This window comes from Gopherus evgoodei, chromosome 11, assembly GCF_007399415.2.
Source record: "Gopherus evgoodei ecotype Sinaloan lineage chromosome 11, rGopEvg1_v1.p, whole genome shotgun sequence".
Lineage (NCBI taxonomy): Eukaryota > Metazoa > Chordata > Testudines > Testudinidae > Gopherus > Gopherus evgoodei.
In genome coordinates, this window is record NC_044332.1 from 24,998,337 (window position 1) to 25,020,329 (window position 21,993).

Consider the following 21,993-nt stretch of genomic DNA (forward strand, 5'->3'; position numbering starts at 1 on the left):
ATATGAGCAAGCACTCGAAGAAGAAAAGACGGTTACTCACCTTTGTAACTGTTGTTCTTCGAGATGTGTTGCTCATATCCATTCCACACCCGCACTCCTTCCCCACTGTCGGAGTAGCTGGCAAGAAGGAACTGAGGAGCGGGCGGGCCAGCAGGGGTATATATCAGGCGCCATACCAGCGCCACTCCGGGGGCAACCTGCCGGCCCACCGAGTGTTGCTAGGGTAAAAAGTCTCTGACGAACGTGCACGCGGCGTGCGCACACCTAATTGGAATGGATATGAGCAACACATCTCGAAGAACAACAGTTACAAAGGTGAGTAACCGTCTTTTACCCTGCCTCTTCTTCCAGACCTAATCACCCAAGATCATGGCCGCCTTCAGCATCGCAACCTTGAGTCTCTCGACCTCACGGCTTGGAAGGTTCTTGGCTAAACCCATTGGAGCTCACTTTCTCGGTTCCTCTTAGGGAGGTCTTTTTTGGCGGTAGGAAGCCATCCACTAGGGCCACCTACTTAGCCAAGTGGAAGAGATTTGTGATTTGGTCCTTACAGAAGCACACTTCTTCTCTGCACTCATCAGTACCCTTTATCTTGGACTATCTCTTGCACCTGAAGCAGCAAGGTCTCTTGGTGTCGTCAATAAAGGTTCACTTGGCTGCCATTTGTGCATTTCACCCAGTGGTTGCCAGCTGATGAGTCTTTGCTAACCCAATGGTCGGCTGATTTTATTAAAGGACTTGACAGGTTATATCCTCAAGTATGACAACCGATCCCTGCATGGGACCTCAACCTGGTGCTTTCGAGAGTAATGCCCCCCCCCTTTGAGCCCCTAGAGACATTCTTACTACTCTGTCATGGAAAGTGGCATTTCTGGTGGCAATCACTTCAGTTAGGAAGGTGTCTGAGCTTAAAGCCCTAACAGCCAAACCTCCTTACACAATCTTCTGTAAGGACAAGCTGCAGCTTCAGCCTCATCTAGCCTTTCTTCCTAAGGTCGTCTCTCAGTTTCGTGCCAATCAGGACATCCCCCCCCCTTTTTTTTTTTTTTACTTTAAGCCACATGCTAACAGCTAGGAACAAAAGCTCCATTCCCTGGACATTTGGTGGGCATGGGCCTTTTATATCGAATGGACGAAGGCATTTTGGAAATCGAACCAACTGTTTGTCACAGTAGTGGACAGGATGTCTTCCCAAAGAATTTTATCATGGATCATGTCCTATATCCGGGCATGCTATGATTTGGCAAAGATATCTGTCCCTGCACTGACAGTGCACTCCACAAGGGTGCAGGCCTCCTCGGCGGCATTCCTGGTGCAGGTCCTGATCCAGGAGATCTGCAGGGCTGTGACATGGTCATCAGTCCACACCTTCACTTCTCACTATTCCATTACTCAGCAGGCCAGAGACAATGCTGCATTTGGCAGAGCAGTGCTTCAGTCAGCAAATCCATGATACTGCTTGAGAGTAACCTACTTGGAATCAACATGAGCAAGCACTCAAAGAATTAAAAATGGTTACCTACCTTTCGTAACTGATGTTCTTTGAGATGTGTTGCTTATGTTCATTCCAAGACCCATCCACCTATCCCTCTATCAGAGTAATCCATCAAGAAGGAACTGAAGAGGTCCTCTATATGGTGCCATGAAGGTGCAACTTCAGAGGGCGTCTAAACCAACCAAATAGATACCGCTAGGGGAAAACCTTCTGGCAACTGTGCATGTGACATGCACACATCTACTTGGAATTGACAAAAGCAACACATCTTGAAGAACAACATTATGAAAGATAGGTAATTGTTTTTTACTGAAGCTTCCTATCAGAGTGTGACATTCCCCAGGGCATAATCTGGACTGTTGAACAGCTGTGTTCCTTCAGTTCCCCAGCCTTGGGAACCTTTTCTCTGCTTCTCTGGGTGGTCTGCTCACACACAGCCTCCAGCATGTAAATAAGTCCCAGTTATCCTGTATGAGTGCTATAATCAGCCACTTATGAATTACACTGAAGAGGAAAACCAGAAAATTCACAGTCTCCGACTTTTCTCCAGAAATGTGGGTTTTACTGCCCAGCCGTCTCCTGAGCAACACAAGCTCACATAAAAGTCCATCATTTTATTAATAGAAAATGATATCCACAAATCCTGTTATCTCAAATGGCGTTTCCCCAAACACACTAGTTTAGATCAAACAATAAAACAAGTTTATTAACTACAGAAAGATAGATTTTAAGTCATTACAAGTAATGAGACGTAAAAGTCAGAATTGGTTACAAGAAAATAAAAGTAAAATGCAACTAATACCTAACTTAACATGCTAAGTGAATTCAAAACAAAAGTCTCTCTCACCACACACTTCAGTAGTCTTACTGGCTTAATTCCTTTCATGCAGGATCCTCCCTCAGTCCAGAGCTATTTCTTTGTTCCTCAGGTGTTGTGGCTGCTGTGGGTAGAAAGAAAGGGAGGAATAACTTGGGGCATCTGTTCCCCATTCTTACACTTTGAGAATCATCTTCCTCTTTGACAATCATCTTCAGCTGGAGTTCAGGAGACAGAAAGTCTGCGGGGATGGGAACCTCCAGCTGTTTCTTTGCCAAGATGTAAATTTCTCGCTCACACTCTTTTTCCTGCTAAGGAATGGCCACTTAACCAGGTGATGGTCCTTTTGATTTTCTTGACACCTGGCTGAGGCATCAGTTTGCCTTTTGTCTCTGAGGAACTGGTTTGTGGCTGCTTTTCTTGGAACATGTCTCAGTAATGTCATACAGTAGAATTCTATAACTTTATATATAATATTTGCCACACATTTTACCAGAACAATAATGATCAACAAATTGTGAGTTTTCAAATGATACCTCCCAAAGCATTCTTTGTACAAAATGTATGATAGTTTTGTAAAAGGAGTGAACATAGAGGTACATACTGTCACACCAAGGAACAGCTGTATACGTCATAAATGTCTACAGACAAACTGTAGGTTAGCTAAAAAAAAACAAACAAAAAACCAGTGGGCCAGGTCCTAGGCCTGTGGTATGTAATGGACGTATGCTTCTTTACACCAACTGAGGATCTGACTTAGTACGATTTTGAGGGGAATAGTTGTAAAATACCACCTACTGACTATCTAGCTATTACTTGAAAATACATGCATCACTTTTGTCCATTTTTATTTTATTTTGCAATTGTCCATTGTTTTTTAAAATTATAGGGCCACATTTTCAGTAGTCTTCAAGCTAATGCACAAATGCACAAAAATGTGTGTGCAATTATTTTCAGTTCTTAAAAAAAAAAAAAAATTGTCCCTGCAGATAGATCTTTATGTGTGAAAAGCAAATAAAAACTAACTGCTTTATTTGTGTACACAAATATCTATTTGCATGTGTAAAACACCTGTGAAGATAATCTTGTAAATGCAAAATATTTTTAGGCACAAAATCTATAGTGGCTTTTAAAAAATTGGCTCAAAGTGTCTAATATTTGTAGGTGTATATTGCCTCAGCCATCTCATATTCTGGATATATGATGAACATGAATATATGCAATGATATTTTTGTTGTTTTTTTTTTAAAATTGCCGGTTATTCCAGGAAATATTGCAAAAATTGTTCTAAGTCAGTTGATGCTGTTTTAGCCAATCAAGATTGACAAAAATAGAAGCATATAATGAAATCTATGGTAGCAGACATTTAAAAAGTTAACATTTTCTGACAAACTGTTATTTGGTATACTGCAGTTTTCTCTATTTTGGCACATGTTGGGGTTTTAATGGCAACTCTGGTCTGAGTGTATGTGCATAGGTATTGAGATATATTCATACACAGTATAATTGTGATACATTTAATTTACTAATTTATTTTATTTAGAGTGGCAAAAGTTGTTGCCCCCAAAAAGATAAAGCTAAATCAGGCTGAAGGGGAACTGAAGATTGCAATTGATGGTTTGAGAAAAAAACAAGCAGCCCTAAAGGAAGTTCAGGACAAATTGGCTATACTCCAACAAACTTTGGAATCAAAGAAGCAGGAGAAGGCTGATCTGGAGAATCAGGTATATAATAGACGTAGATAAAACTGTTGCTAATACTGGGGCATTGAAAAAGTTGTTTAAAAATAAGAGGGTTTTCCCACCACATTTCTGCTTTTAATCTTCAACCCTGCCACAGTTTAAACAAAACTCCCAGTTTTAGGCTACCATCTTTTTTGTTCATTCTCATATTGGTTATTAAACCATAGTGTAGGCGTGGCTTGGAGAATAAGTATGTGATAATTATGAGACTCATAAATGCAAAATATCACATTATATTATATCCTGTTTATCTCCAGTCATATCTGACTTGAGAATACAGAATGAAATACAGAAATGAAAACATCAGGTGATCTAGAAAGGAAATCATTAGGTGTTAAATTTTTCAACACTGCCCTGGCAATTTTACTTTACATTAACCTGGACTGACCACCTGTAGACTGGGGTGAGTATAGTTAACTATTCATAGTTATTCAGCATTGCAAGTTAATGTCATATGTGGTTGTGGGTTTTGTGAATTCATTGCTTGTCCACTAATGTCACTAAACAGACATCAGATATAGAAACTGGTAATGTTTAGAATGCAGTACTCTTTTGTCTAGTAAGACCAAATTCTAAAGCTTGGTTTCTTTTCCTTCTTTTCAATAATTCAATACTTTACAAAATTATCTGTCCTCACTTTAAAAAATAAGTTTACATGCATATTTTTAAACAGCAGCACAAAAGTTCTTCAAGTAGATGTAGCCATATAGTCCATTAGGTGTATGTATGCCCAGCACATTGAAGCCACTGAAGAAGTTTTCCTAGCAGTATCCATAGGGACAACATTCACACCTTGGGGCTGTACCCCCTCCTCTCGCTATATAAGGATGGCACTGCCCTGACCCCTCTCAGTTCCTTCTGACTGCCCGTGGCTAGAGTGAGAGCTTGGTGTGTTGTTTTTACTTCAAGTGTTCAGTCTCCGTTTTTTGAGGTGGTTTTGTTTGTTTGTTTGTTTGTTTTCCTCTAGATCAGGGGTCAGCAACCTTTCAGAAGTGGTGTACCGAGTCTTCATTTATTTACTCTAATTTAAGGTTTCGCGTGCCAGTAATACATTTTAACGTTTTTAGAAGGTCTTTTTCTATAAGTCTATAATATATAACTAAACTATTGTTGTATGTAAAGTAAATAAGGTTTTAAAAATATTTAAGAAGTTTCATTTAAAATTAAATTAAAATGCAGAGCCCCCCAGACCCAAGCCAGGCCCCAGGCAGTGTGAGCGCCACTGAAAATCAGTTTGTGTGCTGCCTTCGGCACACGTGCCATAGGTTGCCTTGCCCTGCTCTAGATATTAGTTAGTTAGAAGCATCTTAGGTTTAGTTTAGTGTTAGAGTAGTTGACTGCCCTGTGTGATGACCTCACCATGGTTCAGCCATTGTCTGTTGTTTGAGGGACGGGGAATCCCTAGTACTGATCCACATACAAGGTGCTTGTTGTGTCTTGGTGAGGAACACATTAAGGAGCAGTGCTCAATCTGTAGGTCATTCTAGAAGAGGATTCAGGTGGCAAGAGACTTCTGGCTGAAGCAGCACTTTCTGGAGCAGGCTGTGAGGCTTGCTTCAGTACTGAGGCCCTTGTCTGATTGGCAATCGCCTTTGGAACGGACAAGTGTTGTCGCTCTATGTTCAGACCGTGCTGTCTCTCGCAAGAGGAAGAGGAGTCATTTCCTCTTCTCTAGTGCAGTGAGGAAGAGTTTCCAAAATCTAACTGGAACTGTTCCAGGCCTTGGAGAGATTCTTCCTCATATTTTAAGAGGAGGCACCATACACCTTCCAGTGCAAGGGTGGTTTGCCTAACCACTTTGCAGTACTGCACCGAGATCAACGAGTGCCTGTAAGGATAAAGAGTCCAAAAGGCGGGACTTGACGTGGAGGAAGATTTATACCTCTTCCCTGCAGATGCACAGGTGTTGCTCTCTAAATAGTCTTTATTAATTGAATAGCCACATCTAAGTTTGCGGACACTACCAGCTGCCTCCAGGGAAGAGTTTAAGGTGTTTGTTGCAAAAGGCTATATGGTAACCAAGACTCTGTTACAGTCAGCTCTGAATGTGGCGGATGCCTTGACCAGAATTCTGGCATCAGTTCTGACCATGTGCAGGGCCTCATGGCTGTAGAATTCAGGCATTGTGCCCAATGTGCAGCAGATCATTGAGGACTGACTTTTTATTATAAGATTTTGTTTTTTAAAAAGACCGACAAGACCCTGCACTCTTTTAAGGATTCCTGAGCTACTTCGTTTATACTCAGCTGTACAGAGACCCCACTATAGTGGTCATCAGCAACAGTAGTGATACCACTCACAGCACTTCTTTGGGCAGTTTCCCTTTCCTGTAAGGCAGCAGGACTACCTCAGGAAGTGGCATAGATCCCAGAGGTAAAAGGCCTCTGGTTCTGGATTTAACCAGCAGGCTCATCCTCCCCCAGCATTCAGCAAGCAGCCATTTTGACTTGTGTGTCCCGGGCAGCGATCCAGTGGTGACCTCCTCATCTTTGGCTGGCTTGTTTTTACAGTGTTTGGGACTCAGTTACCATAGACAGGTGGATCCTAAGCACCACCAGATTAGGTTATGCCAGACTATTCTTCTCCATCCCTCCTCCCCATCTCCTATCTCATCCCTCTTCAGGAGCACTCTCATGAGACACTGCTCTTCAAGCAAGTTCAGTCTCTACTGGCTTTGGGGGCTGTACAGGAGGTTTCGCTGAAGCATTGGGGACAGAGATTCTACTCCCGCTATTTTCTGGTTCCCAAACCCAAGGGAGGATTGGGACCTATTCTTAATGTCCTCGACCTCAACAAAGTCATCAGATACATGAGATTCTGGATGGTCACACTAGCAACTCTTCCCCTGCATTAAATCATAATGGCTGGACTGCTACCCTGGACCTTCAGGAATCAGGATGCTTATTTCCATGTACCAATTCTCCTGACCCACAGGAGGTTTCTCCAGTTTGTCATGGCAGACAGGCAGTATCAGGTCACCACACTCCCTTTTGTCTTCCACTCCCTGGTACTAAGTGCATGATTGTAGTGACAGTGTACGTCAGGAAGAAGGGAATTAATATCTTCCCATGTCTGGACAATTGGTTATGATGAGAAAAGTTCAGAGTAGAAGTCCTCTCTCATGTTCAATTCGTGTTATGCTTACTAGACCATCTAGGTCTTCTCCTAAACAATGAAAAGTCAACACTAGTCCCAAATCAAAGGATCAGGTTCATTGGGATCCTGATAGACGCTATGAGTTTGAGAGTACTTCTGCTGACTGACTGATTCCATGCGATTCACCTTCTATGTCTGGAATTGCAGTGTCTACCCTCAGCCACAGCCTGTGTATGCCTGAGGCTGCTAGTTCATGTGGCTGCATGCACACAGATTGTCCAATTTGCCAGATTGTGTCTCTACAAATGTGGCTGAAGTTGGTCTGTCATCTGAATTGTCATCTCTTGGACACACTGTCTGACTTCCTCCACTGATCCTGGACTCCTTATGCTGATGGACGGTTCAGGGCAATGTATCCAGGACATGCCCTTTGCTTGGTCTCCAGCAATCAGGACTGTTGTCACTGATGCCTTCTTAGTAGGTTGGGGAGCTTACCTGGAGTTGCTGAAAGTTCAAACCCTGTGGGCAGAACAGGAAGCTTCTCTTTATATTAATGTTCTGGAAGTTTGTGCTATCTACAATGCCTGACAGGCCTTTCGAGATCATGTCAGGGACTCAGGACTTTACTGACAATACTACCATGATGTATTATGTGAACAGATATGGGGAGCATACGCCAAAGTACTGTGTCATGAGGCAGTCAGGTTCTGGCAGTGTTTTACTGGGGAAAACATTATGCCGGTGACTGATCATTTACCTGGGATCCAAAATCATCTAGCAGATCACCTCAGCAGAAATTTCTCCCTGAACCATGATTAGTCTCTGAAGCCCATAGAAAGGAACAATGAGTTGCACACATACAGAATGGGAAATGACTGCCTTGGAAGGAGTACTGCACAAAGGGATCGGGGGGGGGTAATAGTGGATCACAAGCTAAATATGCGTCAATAGTGTAACACTGTTGCAAAAAAAGAAAACATCATTCTGGGATGTATTAGTAGGAGTATTGTAAGCAAGACACAATGCGTAATTCTTCCATTCTTCTTTGAGTGCCAGTCCCTAAGTGGATTCCAAACATGAGTGCGCATGTGCTGTAGCCAGAACTGTTCATAGTAGTGTCTGTTGATCCACGCATACATCATGCATCGGCCATGAGGCTTAAAGAGGCTGCACAAGTTGATGTCGCTCCAGTTCCCTCTTACCGGTGCATGACCAGAGCTGGAACCCTCTGTTCTTCCATGCTCTTAGCCACCTAAGAGTATTGTGTTCAAACCTTTCATTGTATTTATTTTCTTATCTAGTTAGTTAATTGTCCATTATTCATCATTGTTAGTTAGGTTCTCTCCGTGGATTTTCCTTCTTGGGGACTTCTCCTCACTTCTGGCATTGGGGACTATGCCCCATCAAATCAGTTTAAAAAACTGTGCCTTGTGTCCTTGCTCCTTCTCAGTGAGCGACGAACACACCCATTGCTTGTACTGCCTGGGTGACGCCCATATAAGTTCCTGCTGCTCCATCTACCACTCATTCTCATCGCAGACTTGAACAGCTTGTGAACTTCTCTTCTGTAATTTTTAATGGAGGAGGCAATGCACCCATGTATGCAACTGGACTGGGCTCTGACAGAACCACTGGAGCAGCGCCCATCACCGGCAGTGAGCGCTACATCCACCTAAGCCCCAATGCATGCACAAGAAGCATGGGCACAAAAGCATCTCCCTGATGGGAACCGCCTCAGAACTCGGAATTATCTCCTTGAGCTGTGATAGGTTGGGTGAGAAGTTGCACATCACAACAGAAGATTCGGCTTCGACTTCAGTTCCAGTCCTGAAGAGAGCGCCCATGGAGCACCACATCAAATGCTGTCACTCACCATCAGCCTCACCTTCTATCCCAAAATCAGGGCCTTCTGCTTCACTCCTAGCACCATCAACTCCACTGGGACCCTTGGACTTGACTCACGTAGTTCCACGCACTCCGGGCTGTTTATCACTTTTGATTCCATTGTCAGAGCTTATGTTGCTCTTTGTAGGCATTCCACCATGCACTGGACCTCCGACTGGCTCCAGACTTCTTTCTCCAGCCGATGAACTCTTCATCCTTCATCATTCTCTTCTGGCTTCAGTGACAGACAAGCCCCTTTTGCTCATCAACTGCCGTGCTGCTCCACACCTGCCACTGTCAGTCCTGCCAGCGCCAATGGCTCCTCCTTTCCTGGACCCTTCAGAGTCTGACTGGTCTTCCAACCTGGACACAGTCCTTTCCCTGGCTCACTCCTATACAGCCTAGATCCTCTACACTGGCCTTATCCTCCAGACTGTGGTCCTGCGGCTGATCTATCCAGTATCCACGGGCACTGCTGATGCATGGTGACCCCTACTCCTGGCCTTATTGGCCCTCAGGGAATCCCTACCATCATCGCAGTATGCATCATCTGCATCGCTCAGCTCCTGCTCCTACCAACACCCTCTGGACACTCACGCTCCATCGGCCCCGGCTGCACCATTGCAACCAATCGTCCCTACAGGCTCTTTGTCGTCACCGGACAGCAGGGGCGGTTCCAGGCACCAGGGTGCTGGTTGCTGTGAGGGCAGCAATCAGGCAGCCTTCGGCAGCATGCCTGCAGGAGGTCCGTTGGTCCCGCGGCTTTGGTGGCAATTTGGCGGCGGGTACGCCGAAGGCGCGGGACCAGCAGATCACCCGCAGAAATGCCACTGAATCTGCGTGACCAGCGGACTGCCCACAGGCATGCCGCCAAAGGCCACCTAACTGCCATGCTTGGGGTGGCAAAAGACATAGAGCCGCCCCTGCCGGACAGTGCCCTTATTCACCTTTCCTGTCACCATCAGATGACCACGCACAGTATCAGTTCCTGCTCCGTTGCATGGCTACTGCTCTCAGTCTTCTAGTGGAAGATATTCAGGACCCCAGGACCAATTCCTGGACATCCTTCAACCTCCTGGACCCTCTTGTACAGCCTTATCCATCCACAGTACAACCGGGCAATGCAGTGTGGCACACGCCACCATCCTGTGCCCCTACACCAAAAAGGGAAGAACGTCAGTTGGTCGTTCCCTCTAAGGGCACTGATTTTATTTTTACCTACCCACCACCTAACTCCCTGAACGTGCCCATCAAGAACATTTCAAATCTACCCACTATGACTGCGCTGCCAAGAAAGACGACTTGATGGGTTGCAAGGTTTATTCTCAGCATGATTACAGTTCTGCATTGCCAGCTACCAGGTTGTTTTGCCAAATATGACTTCCTGTCCTACTCTAAGCTGGCAGACTTCCAGGACACTCTCCCACCAGACTGACAGCAGGAGTTCTAACACCTGGTAGACGAGGGCAAACTGGTAGTCAAGGTTGCTCTCTAGGCCATGATTGATGCAGCAGACACTGCATCTCACTCCTTGCTGTCAGCATAGTTCTCTGTCATGACTCTTGGCTTCAGTCTAGCAGCTTACACAAAGTGGCATAGATGACCTTCAAGGACTTCCCTTTCAATAACAACAAATTGTTCAGTAACAGAACAGATGAGTCCTTTCACTCCCTTAAAGACTTTTGAGCTACTCTCCCTTTTCTGGGCATCTATACCACACCTGCCAACACCAACATCTATCCTTCCACCCTCGCCCTCAGACCACTTACCAATGGTAATCCCAGCAACCACTTGACCCACCTTATCACCTCCCTTGCTCCCAGTGACCCTGACATTTCTCTTCTGCCACCTCTGCCACCTTCACCTCTCACCAACCGTCGAAACAACCCTTTTGACTTTTCCCTTGAGATCCATGAATCGTTCCTGGCCCCTCCAGCTATACCACAACTTGTCTTCAGTGCTCCTCTTGCCCTTTTTGCCCACAATTAGGGCAGAATCACCTCCGATGGTTGGGTATTGGACATCATCCATCAGTGCTACCTCATCAAATTCCTTTCCTACCCTCCTCGCCACCTACCCAGTGGCCACCCTCCAAACCTTTCTCAAGACCATCTCCTCCACAACGAAGCCACCGCACTCCACCACAAGGGTGCCATAGAACCTGTTCCATGACGCTACCATGGTCATGGCTTTTATTCCCCCTATTTCTTCATTCTGAACAAAGGGAGTGGTCTTCTCCCCCTCTTGGACCTCCGCTCCCTTAACAAGTTTATTCACAACTTTCATTTCCAGATGGTCACGCCTCCCTCATTATCCCCTCCGTCCCCCATGTCTCTCCATATGAAAGATGTATACTTTCACATAGACCTCCACTGTGCTCATCACAAATTCCTTCACTTCATAGTGGGTGGTGTCCATTATCAATTCTGCATCCTTCCCTTTGGGATCGCTGCTGCCCCACCTCCCCTTCTCCCCCCCGCTCTGTGTTTTCACTATGGTCTTTGTGGTTGTGGTGGCCCACATGCACTGACTGGTCCCTATCCTTTTTCTTTACTTGAACAACTGGCTTCTCATGGCACCCTCTTGCTCTTGCCTCCTTGCCACCATACGGACTCTGTGCATCTTCCTCCACAGTGGGATATTTGCATCAATGAGGAAAAGTCGATCCTCATCCCTACCTGCACACTTACTTTTATAGGGACACACCTAGACTCTCTTGCAGCCCATGTCTTTCTCCCCAAGGATAGCTTTGCTGCCCTCATTTCCCTTATTGCAACACTCTGACACCGTCCACCCACATGCGTCTGTCAGTGCCTCTTCCTCCTGGGCCACATGGCGGCCTGCACTGCTGTTATGCTGTACGCCCACCTCTATATGCGTTGTCTTCAACACTGGCTCCACAATGTCTATGATCTGCAGTTGGACCACCTAAACAAATTGCTTGTCCTTCCCTCACCTGGTGGTGCGATCCATCCATAGTCCTAGCAGGCATACCGTTTGCATCCCTCACACCCACCATCACCCTTACTACAGATGCTTCTTCGATGGGCTGGGGTGCCCATCTCAGCAATCACATGCCACAGGGCCTTTGGTCACAATGGGAAGTCTGTCTTGCCTGTCAAGCCTTTCTACTCTCCTTCCACTCCCACCATATTCAAATACTGTCAGACAACATGACAGAGGTCATATACATCAACAAGCAGGGGGGAGCCTGGTCCCCTGATCTTTGTACAGAAGCCATCCGCCTTTGGAACTGGTGCCTTCGACACAAGATCATCTTACGGGCTTACCTTCTGGGCACCAACAATTCTCTGGAGGACAAACTGAGACGATCCTTCCACACAAACCACAAGAGGGAGCTCCACAACCCCACTCTCCAGTCCCTCTTTCATCAGTGGGGCCTGCCATACTGGGATCTCTTTCAACACCAATAAACTGCAAGCTTCTGTTCTGATCCCAGGAGGATGTGGGCCCAGGATCTCAGGGCGATGCCCTACTCATTCCCTGGACTTCGGATCTTCTCTACATCTTCCCACTCATTCCCCTTTCCCCCCCAGGTCCTACACAAGGACCAAGCAATGTTAATCTTTGTAGCTCTCTCCTGGCCTTGCCAATGCTGGTATACTGATCTTCTCCACCTTTTTATTCACCCCCCAATCCTCCTCCCCACCATCCCAGATCTCCTGACACAAGACCACAGATGACTGCGACACCCCAACCCATGTCTTCCTCACCTCACGGCCTGGTATTTGGTTGGGGATCACATATAGACCAGGTCTGCTCTATGCCCATCTGCGAAATCCTCACTAACAGCAGGCACCAATCCACTTGCACCTGTTATGCTGCTAAGTGGCGACGCTTCACTGCTTTGGCACATCACCACTACATCTCAACAGACATCTCCATTCCTATTCTCTGGGACTACCTCCTCTATCTCCACCAATTGGGCCTACCGCACTCCTGTAGCCTGATTTGGGGTGGGTTAGTAGTGTTGATGTAATTTATCCACTTAATTTAATTTTATTTGATTAATTACTTTTAAATTAATATGAATAATTATTGGATATTAATTAGTATGGGTTTGGCTCGCCTATATGTTTGATCAGAAGATAAAGTTCGTCCTGAATCAGGCTTCACAGAGTTTATAAAAGGAACTTCGGGGTTATGACAGGAGCTTACACTGAGACAGATATAGTCATAAAGACCTTTTATTAAAATCAATGAAATGGTAAGCAAATGGTAAAACAGTTCAAGATTACAAAGTTACAAAATATCACAGTTCTTTAAGAAATATATTTATGATTTATGCAAACTTGAATACTCACACTCTTGGTGCAGCAGCAGCACTTTGGGCGTTTTTCACACCTTTGGCAGAGGAAGTTACTTCAAGATTGTTTGCGTTCTAATTTAACTCTGTTTATGCTATATGCTTTAACTAAAATGAAATATAAGGGAGATTGAATCCCTTTTCATTTACAGTTTTGAAAAGAAATAATACTATGGCCTATTAATAGTTAATAGCCATTGTAGGTGGGTGACATCGATGCGTAAATGAGGGTGGAGGTGATGAAGAGTAGACAGGAGCAGATAGATGGGTGTATCGCCTGTTCAAGGGTGAATTGTCTCACCTTTTTATAGAGCATTAGTCGGAAATTCTTCCTCCTATGCCCAAATTTTATCTTTCCCCCAGATAAAAGGCTACGTTTGCCTCATAGGCTAACATGTATGTGCATATGAATGACAGGTATGTACGCATTTGTGGTGTACTTGTTAGATTTGTGGGCAAAAATCCCGTTTTTCCACCCTTTACTGTTATTGGTTCAGTTAAAGGTCTCCAGACAGCTGCGTAGGTATTTTGTCTTATTATCACTTTTCTGAGTAAGGGTCGCAAAATGTGCTGAAGTTGCCTTAGCGTCATACAGGATGTTTGACCTGTAGATTTCTTGCATTTCAGCCAAACTTATTCTTAATATAAATCTATAATCTTATTACATCAAATACTTAAATTCATAAGAAAGACATTTATACAGACCAACAGATTAATCCTCAGGGCCACACTCCTCTATCCATGTTCACCTAGTTGCGCTCCATCCTTTCCTCCCTCCCATGGATGACTTCCCCATCTTTACTCACCCAACGACCTCTTGATTCCTCCAGGGCTTCCTCAATGTTTTTCCCCCTGTACAAAGGCCAGCCTCTCCTTGGGATCTCAATTTGGTTCTCTAGGCCCTCAACAAGACCCCTTTTAAACCCTTGGCCACCCGCTTCTTCACCCATATCTCCATAAAGGTCATCTTCTTGGTGGCCATCACCTCTGCATGCCATGTCAGTAACTGGCAGCCATGATGGTGGATCCCCCTGTTCACCCTCTTCCGTAAGTACAAAATCTCCTTTCGCCTACATCCCAAGTTTCTATCCAAGGTGGCTTCCTCTTTCCACCTGAACCAAAGTATACACCTCCCAAACCCTAAACTATTCTACCTCAAATCCCATGCCTCGCCCATGGAACGTGCTTTCCACTCCCTTGACATCTGACAGGCTCTAGCATTTTATCTCCTTTGCACCCACGCCTTCTGTGCATCCCCTGGCTCTTTGTTGCCATCGCGGAGTGCTGCTGCAGCTCTGCCCTCTCCTCACAATGTTTCTCCAAGTGGTTCTCCTGCTGCATCGAGACCTGCTATGATCTATCAGACACTCCACTCTTACTGGGAATTACGGCCCACTCCACATGGGCATATGCCGCCATGTCAGCCTTCCTCGTGGACATCCTGTAGCAGGACATACTTTGAACTGCCATTTGGTCCTCTGTCCACACTTCTCCACTCATTGCACCATTGCTTCCTCTACAACAATGGGTGCTGCAGTTGGTCATTCTGTCCTACAGGCGTGATCTTTTCAAGAGCCCTTGCTCCCACCTCCTTCCTGACCACTGCTTGCTACTCTCCTGTGTTTGGAATCCACATAGGGACCAGCACTCGAAGAAGAAGAGAAGGTTACTTACTGTAAGTAGAGGTTCTTCAAGATCTGCAGTCCTTATCTGGATTCCAATCCTGCCCTCCATCCCCCCTCTGCTCCAGGACCCTCTGTTGCTGGATAAGAGGAAACTGGAGCATCCTCTTAAAGTCTTGGAAGCGCCATGTGGCCAACACATGGATACTGCTATGAACAGTTCCGGCTCTGGCGCATGGCATGCATGCGCACCCGCGTTTGGAATCCAGATAGGACCTTGTAAACAACTTGAATTGGGGGCTGGTGGGGCTTCTGCAGAGCCCCAACCCCCTATAGTGAAGAAATGAATGTAAAATAATTGAATTAAATTATTAAATCATACCTTGTTAAAAATACTTTAAAAGACTACTTGATTAAAAAAACAACCTAGAATGTGAATTCATAAGGATGTTTTATGAGAGAAGGAGCATAAGCGCTGGGTAACTTCCTCAAATATTGATATTTTCTGTATCACATACAAAGCTATTAGGAGTTCAGTGTTTTATATGAACTTCATAATTTATTTGGAGGAAACAGTAGCTCTTAAACTTTGTCTCTGTGCAAGTAAGCAGGATAATCTGTCGCACAGATTATTTTCCTTCTTCAGACTTTTAAAGATTTAATCAAGTTTTTCTTTGCTGAAATTTTTAAAAAAATCAATGCATACAGGTAAATAATTTCAGGATGTTCCCTGACTGTTCATCGTATATCAAAACATGTAAATAATCTGCAGCACAAGTGCTGCTATTATATGCAATTTATTTTTTGTTTTTGAGGTTGACCTGTGCAGCAAAAAGCTACAGAGAGCAGAACAATTGATTGGAGGCCTTGGTGGTGAGAAAACTCGCTGGAACCTGACTGCTCTGGAGCTGGGGAGGCAGTACATCAATTTGACTGGAGATATCCTCATTTCTTCAGGAATTGTGGCTTACCTGGGAGCCTTCACATCCAGCTATAGACAAGTAATGAATACAGTTGTTTTATCTAAATGTTTTTGTATTGAACCAAACATTTTTTTCTCCTGCTAAAATATTTAGATTTTTAAAAACGTTTTAATTGACTTCAAAAATTGACTTCAAAATTTTCAAGAATTGAAAAAACAGGTTTTTCTTTGTGTGAGTGTGTGTGTGTGTGTGTGTGTGTGTGTGTGTGTGTGTGTGTGTGCGCGCGCGCGCATGTGTATAAGAATTTGAACTTCACTTAGAAGAACTCACGGGAACTCTTCCTTCATATTTCTTTACTGTTTCCTAACAACGTTAATTGTAAAATACATGAACCTTGTGGTTGGTTCTCTCAAATGTCTGTAAAGTGACTGCAAATAACTTTATGCCTCATGGCCCTGATCTGCTACCATTCTAGTCAATGGCTAAATTCACACTAAGTTCTGTGGGAGCAGGAACAGGACCTATGTCTGCAGAATCATTGGTCAGCAACTCAAGTGTAAATGTATTTAAAGTGCAATAATTCTCTAGAACAAGGAGAAGCAGGGAAATAAAGTGGACTTAATATCATAAACAATTTGTGTGTTTAATTTCCATTGACATAAATGGAAGTTGTGTGTGTAAAATAATTACAGGATTAGGACCCGAGTTCAAAATTTTCAACTAGCTATTCGTTTTGGATGCCTCCATTTTTGGATACCTAATTTGATGCGCTTTTGCTCTTATGTTCAGATTTTCTGAGCAGCTGGATCTCTCGAGGCTTTAGCTGAAGAAACGATTGCTCAACACAGCTGAAAATCGATCCCAGGTTGTCACAAGTTAGACATCCAAAAATAAAAGCACCTAAAATCAATGACCACTTTTGAAAATTGAGTCTAACATTTGAGCTTAAATCTTTTTTTTTCCTTAACTCCACTTATCTACTTTTACTGTACTTTCCTTATCATTCATTCTTTAGAAAATTCTGTAACATCTCTCAAACTTTATTTTGTTCACCATTTTCATATTTTGACATTTTTTTAGTGTTTTATTTTGCAAGATCTTATTTTGCCTGCAGTTTTCTCCTGTTCTCAGTTACTGAATTTTGAGCTCATCTAATTCTATATTGGATGAAAGCAGCCATTTATCAGGCATATATAGTATGGCTAGGTATCAGACGTTTGGTAAAAGATGATGGGGGTTCTGAAAAGTGGTGATTGGGGGATCCTTCATGCCAGTCCTGAGAAGCAAAGGCAACTGAATATAACTATATTCTTATTCATTTAGCAATAACTAACTTTTACTGGTTTTACTCAAGTAGTTTAGTTTAGTGTAGCCTTATGGGGCTGGTTGTGGGAACTCATTGTCTGATATGAAACTAAAGTGTTTCCTTTTTTGTAGAACAGTAGTTGTGACCTTCTGACAGCTATTTTTTATTTTAATATATATGGCCTCTTTGTTATTGTTATGTATTCACTGGATGGCTGCCATTGACAAACCTGCATTAGCTGAAAATGTTTGCCTCAGCTAAGAATACACAGACCATTATTAAAATCTGATTAGTTTAGGAACAAAATCTTACGTGTACCTAGGGAAAGTAGTGTACTCTCACAGTGATGTTTGACTAATTAGCACAAATTTAAAACATGTTCTGTTTAAAAATATAAACAAACCCCCCCTCAAATGCCAGCAGATCCAGACCCAGTAGGTTCCCGTTACATAGGGAAATCCTCCAGTGGCAAAAAGCTGTCATAACAGCTCCTACATCATCCATTCGCCTACCCCTTGTATGGTATGTGTCTGGAGCATCCCTGCGCCATAGCAATCCTCAGCTGCCCGAAAGACCTCCTGTATAGAACTGACCCCAAGATCCGGGGAATGCAAAGGTAGCCTAAAGCCAGATATGTTGCTTCATCTCTTCTTTCTTGCACTGAGTGCAGCTCAGCCTGGCTGAAGGAACTGGTCCTGTATGTTCTACATGAACAGTGGTTACTGTTTTAATTTCTTATGTGTGGTTTTTTTTAGTGTTTAGACAAGTACAGAAATGATTTTACTGTAGCAATGGTTTGGGGGAAAGAGTTGAAAAAATATAGATAAATGTATTGACAGTTTTATAAATCTTGTAAATGTAATAGGAAACAGACAAAACTTTTGTTAACATTTGCCTTCTTGTCTTCTAGAATCAAACAAATGAGTGGACATCACTATGTAAAATGAGAGATATTCCTTGCTCAGAGGATTTTTCCCTAACAAATACTTTGGGAGAACCTGTTAAAATCAGAGCTTGGAACATTGCTGGATTGCCATCTGACATGTTTTCTATTGATAACGGTATCATCATCTCGTAAGTAGGAAATTCACATGTGCTAGCTTTCATGAAATAGCTTCTTACAGCATACTTTTCAGTTATTATTTTTATGGACACATATTACTGTATGGCAAGTTCAACAATTAAACGAAACAAAAACAAGGCTGTTTCTATTTTTTGCTATATACTTTCTTCAAGGCTTCTAGTGTGTAAAGTGATTCACTCCCCTCTTAATTCTCATGAGTTGCTGTAAAGAGATTGAACATTTCTGATATTAGAAGGTTGCAGTAAACTACATTTTATGAACACATGTAGTAATTTTACTTGTAAATGACCAACCAGTAATTAAAACAAAGAAAATCTTGGATAGATTAATACCCCACACTTGTGGAATTCAGAGGCAGTCCAACATTGTTGCTGAATGCTCGAGGACTATGCCTCAGGTCACCAGCAGAATTCTTCTGAAGCTTTAGAAATACCCCAACAACCAATAATATATTAATGAACCTTAAGGCAAATATATGTTCAATTCTCCCTTTAGATAAAAAATTCAATTTGCTGCACATTTCATTCTCATCACTTAGCAGACTACCGTGGTGGGTTGAATGAGGAGAGAAGCTTCTAATGGAAAATTATCAAATAACAAATTCTGCATTCTGCAGCACAGCTTCTCTCCTCCTTCATCGCTATTGGGAAGTAGTGAGCAGTGAATAAAGTAGGGTGGAGGGGGAGAAGAAGCTGAGTTGAAGTACAGGAGTTTTTTAGTAGAATATTGGGTGGAAATGAAAGTGTCTCTCTAATCCATATAAAGCTAAAGTTTTGTAATTCAAAGAATTATTTGGGAACCAACTCTGGACACCTTCCTACCAATAGAAGGCCCTGCAGACAAATGGAAACCTATTTTGCAAATCTTGCTGAGATGAAGCTTATATACATCAAAGGGTTTGCTCAAGTCAGTGGGACTCTCACACGAGCATCTGAAGGAAGAATTTGTCCCGGAGCATTTTACAAATTAGATTAAAAGGTTGTGTTTAAATGGCACCATAAAGTAAACTGCATTAAAGTCAAGCTTACAGTAAACATTTTAACGGTATATAATCTAGTTCTAAAAAGTTTAGCTATCTCAATTTTTTTCCCCTCCAGAAATGCAAGAAGATGGCCTCTGATGATAGATCCCCAGGGCCAAGCAAACAAATGGATAAAAAATATGGAAAAAACTAATAGTTTGCACATAATTAAACTCAGTGACCCTGAATTTGTGAGAACACTGGAAAACTGCATTCAGTTTGGCACTCCTGGTAAGTGATTGAATAATGAAAGTGTAGATTTCCGAAAAAACCTGGAGAGGGCACTATTAACTCAAAAATAAGGATGATAAAAGTACCAAATATTGTCAGATTCATAGAAAAAGGGAGATTTTGTTATCAAATTCGATTTTTAGTAATTGAAGTCAGAGCAGGTTGTGAGATTTTTCATCTCAAATATCAATTTGAAATCCTCTCTTTAATTTGGCTCCTTTAGTTGTTTGAGATTTTGCCATATACTTGTTTTCATGTTACAATAATTCTACTTTTATCTTCCAAAAATGTATAAACACAGTCTGTCAAATTGTCTGTTCCTGCATGGCTCTGCTTATTTTACAAATAGATAGAATACAGTGTACTACTTTTACTAAGATTCCTATATACTTTATCTCATCCAAGGTAACAGAATCAGAAAATAATTACTTACAGTTAACTATTTGAGTTGAGTTATTTTCATTGTTGTTTTTAATGAAAAATTTAACTACAAGTAAAGAAACAGTTCATATATCCTTTAAATTCCTTATAGGGCAGTGGTTCTCAAACTAGAGTCTCCGCTTGTTCAGGGAAAGCCCTTGGTGGGCCGGGCCTGGAGCGACGAACCGCGGCCACTGGGAGCTGCGATTGTCCGAACCTGTGGACGTGGCAGGTAGAGAAACTGGCCCGGTCAAACCTAGTTTGAGAACCACTGCTAAAGGGGGAACAAAAGTAGATTTCAAAATTGGGATTAGGAGCCCCAATGCCATTGACATTCAATAAGATTTGAGTGACTGATTCTTTTAGGACCCTTTGAAACGCTAGTATACTCAAACAATACAACAGTTCAGAGAATCTTCATTGCCCTGTTCAAACTTGATACATTATCACAGAGCAAATATAAGCGTCCTTGAACTTTTAAAAAATTTATTTAAGAAAGTTTTACCATATTTCTACCACATCCTTTTAGACCCATATTTGTATTGTGGAAGTAGTACCTGTTTGCACATCATAAGTACACATTTAACAGAGATATCTCTTGCCAAGAAAATGAATCAAAACCTAGTTATTGTTGTGTTCAAGTGCTGCTGGAAAATGTTGGAGAAGAACTGGACCCTATCCTAGAACCACTTCTACTCAAACAGACGTTTAAGCAGTCTGGTAGTATATGCATCCGTCTTGGTGACTCCACCATTGAATATGCTCCTGACTTTCGCTTTTATATTACAACCAAGCTGAGAAACCCACACTATCTTCCTGAAACATCTGTTAAGGTGAGAGATTTGAAAATTAATGTTGATATTAAAACAAAACACATTATTTTCCCTGTAGGCTGCAGGCAGAAGAGTTCCTGGTATTTAAGTTGTTGGTTTTTTTCCTTCTCCTTCTTTGACAATATTGGCATCATCTCTGAGTAATCTCTAACTGCTGATATTAGAGCTGACAAAACATTACTGTTCACAAAATAGTCATTCATACTCTGAATAATGTAATCTAAACATGAATTTCTGGTATTTAACTTCCTCCCCAGTTCATGACTTTCTGTGCCAATTTTACTGATTTGCTTTTCAGCATAGAAATATCTACTGGGAGTTTGGAGCCCCATGCATGTACAGGCTACAAATTGGGCTTCTAAAATCTTCTAGAGAGGTGGTTCTATGGTGACTGCTGTTGGCAGGACTTCAAGCAGTGCCAGGCTTTGTGCCTTGGATATATACAAGAATACAAATTTACAGAGAAGTGACAAAATTATTCCTGTTTCCACCATATAATTTTTCCACATTTTTATAATACGATAAAAGTAGCTTTAACCATTCACATCAGACTTCCCTTGTCAGTCATCAAACTATAAGGATCTAAATGAGTTATTGTGGTTGTTGCAAGTTAGGGAGCAGAGGTATATTTCCTGCTTCATAGAATAAGGTTAGTGTTTTCCTGCTCCTTGCAGTTACTCAAGAGCTCTATTACACTTTTTATTCACTGTTACTTTTAAAGAGTTTTGTATGTTATTGGGTCACAGACATACGATTAGGCTGAATGTTGCATCTATTAGAGCACGAAGCCCTGAAAACTAGTTCTGAAATTTGTCTTTAAAACTACCAGTAATTTGAAAAATCAGCAGAATGGAATAATAACTTCCAACTGACAAGGAGCACTGACATAGAAAGAAATGGTAGAAAAAGAAATTAATGAAAATAAAGAACATCTCTTCGCTTTATTACACGTCAGAGGACCCAGACATTGATTTTTTTTTAATCAAAGATGAAAATATGTAGGTACAAGTTAAAAAGCAAAGATGAAAAAAAAGAAAACATCCAAAACCAAAAACTATTATGCTACATATAAATTTAGAAAAGACTTGCATGACAAAAAGTTTAAAAATCTGATACATGTATCATGACAAGTTAAATAAGACAATAATATTTCAGGCCCTGAATCTCCATTGTGTTGCACCAATTTTATAAT

At 42.4% G+C, this 21,993-nt stretch overlaps 1 protein-coding gene across 3 annotated transcripts in view; it reads left to right on the plus strand.

Moving 5' to 3' along the window:
• Positions 1–21,993, plus strand: part of DNAH7 (dynein axonemal heavy chain 7) — a 210,256-nt gene that overhangs the window by 140,708 nt on the left and 47,555 nt on the right. For all 3 annotated transcript variants that reach the window (XM_030579239.1, XM_030579241.1, XM_030579240.1), the window contains 5 exons: positions 3,856–4,036; positions 15,799–15,984; positions 18,123–18,286; positions 19,394–19,548; positions 20,611–20,801. In XM_030579239.1, coding sequence (XP_030435099.1) covers positions 3,856–4,036; positions 15,799–15,984; positions 18,123–18,286; positions 19,394–19,548; positions 20,611–20,801 — 877 coding nt within the window. The remainder of the gene's footprint in view (positions 1–3,855; positions 4,037–15,798; positions 15,985–18,122; positions 18,287–19,393; positions 19,549–20,610; positions 20,802–21,993) is intronic.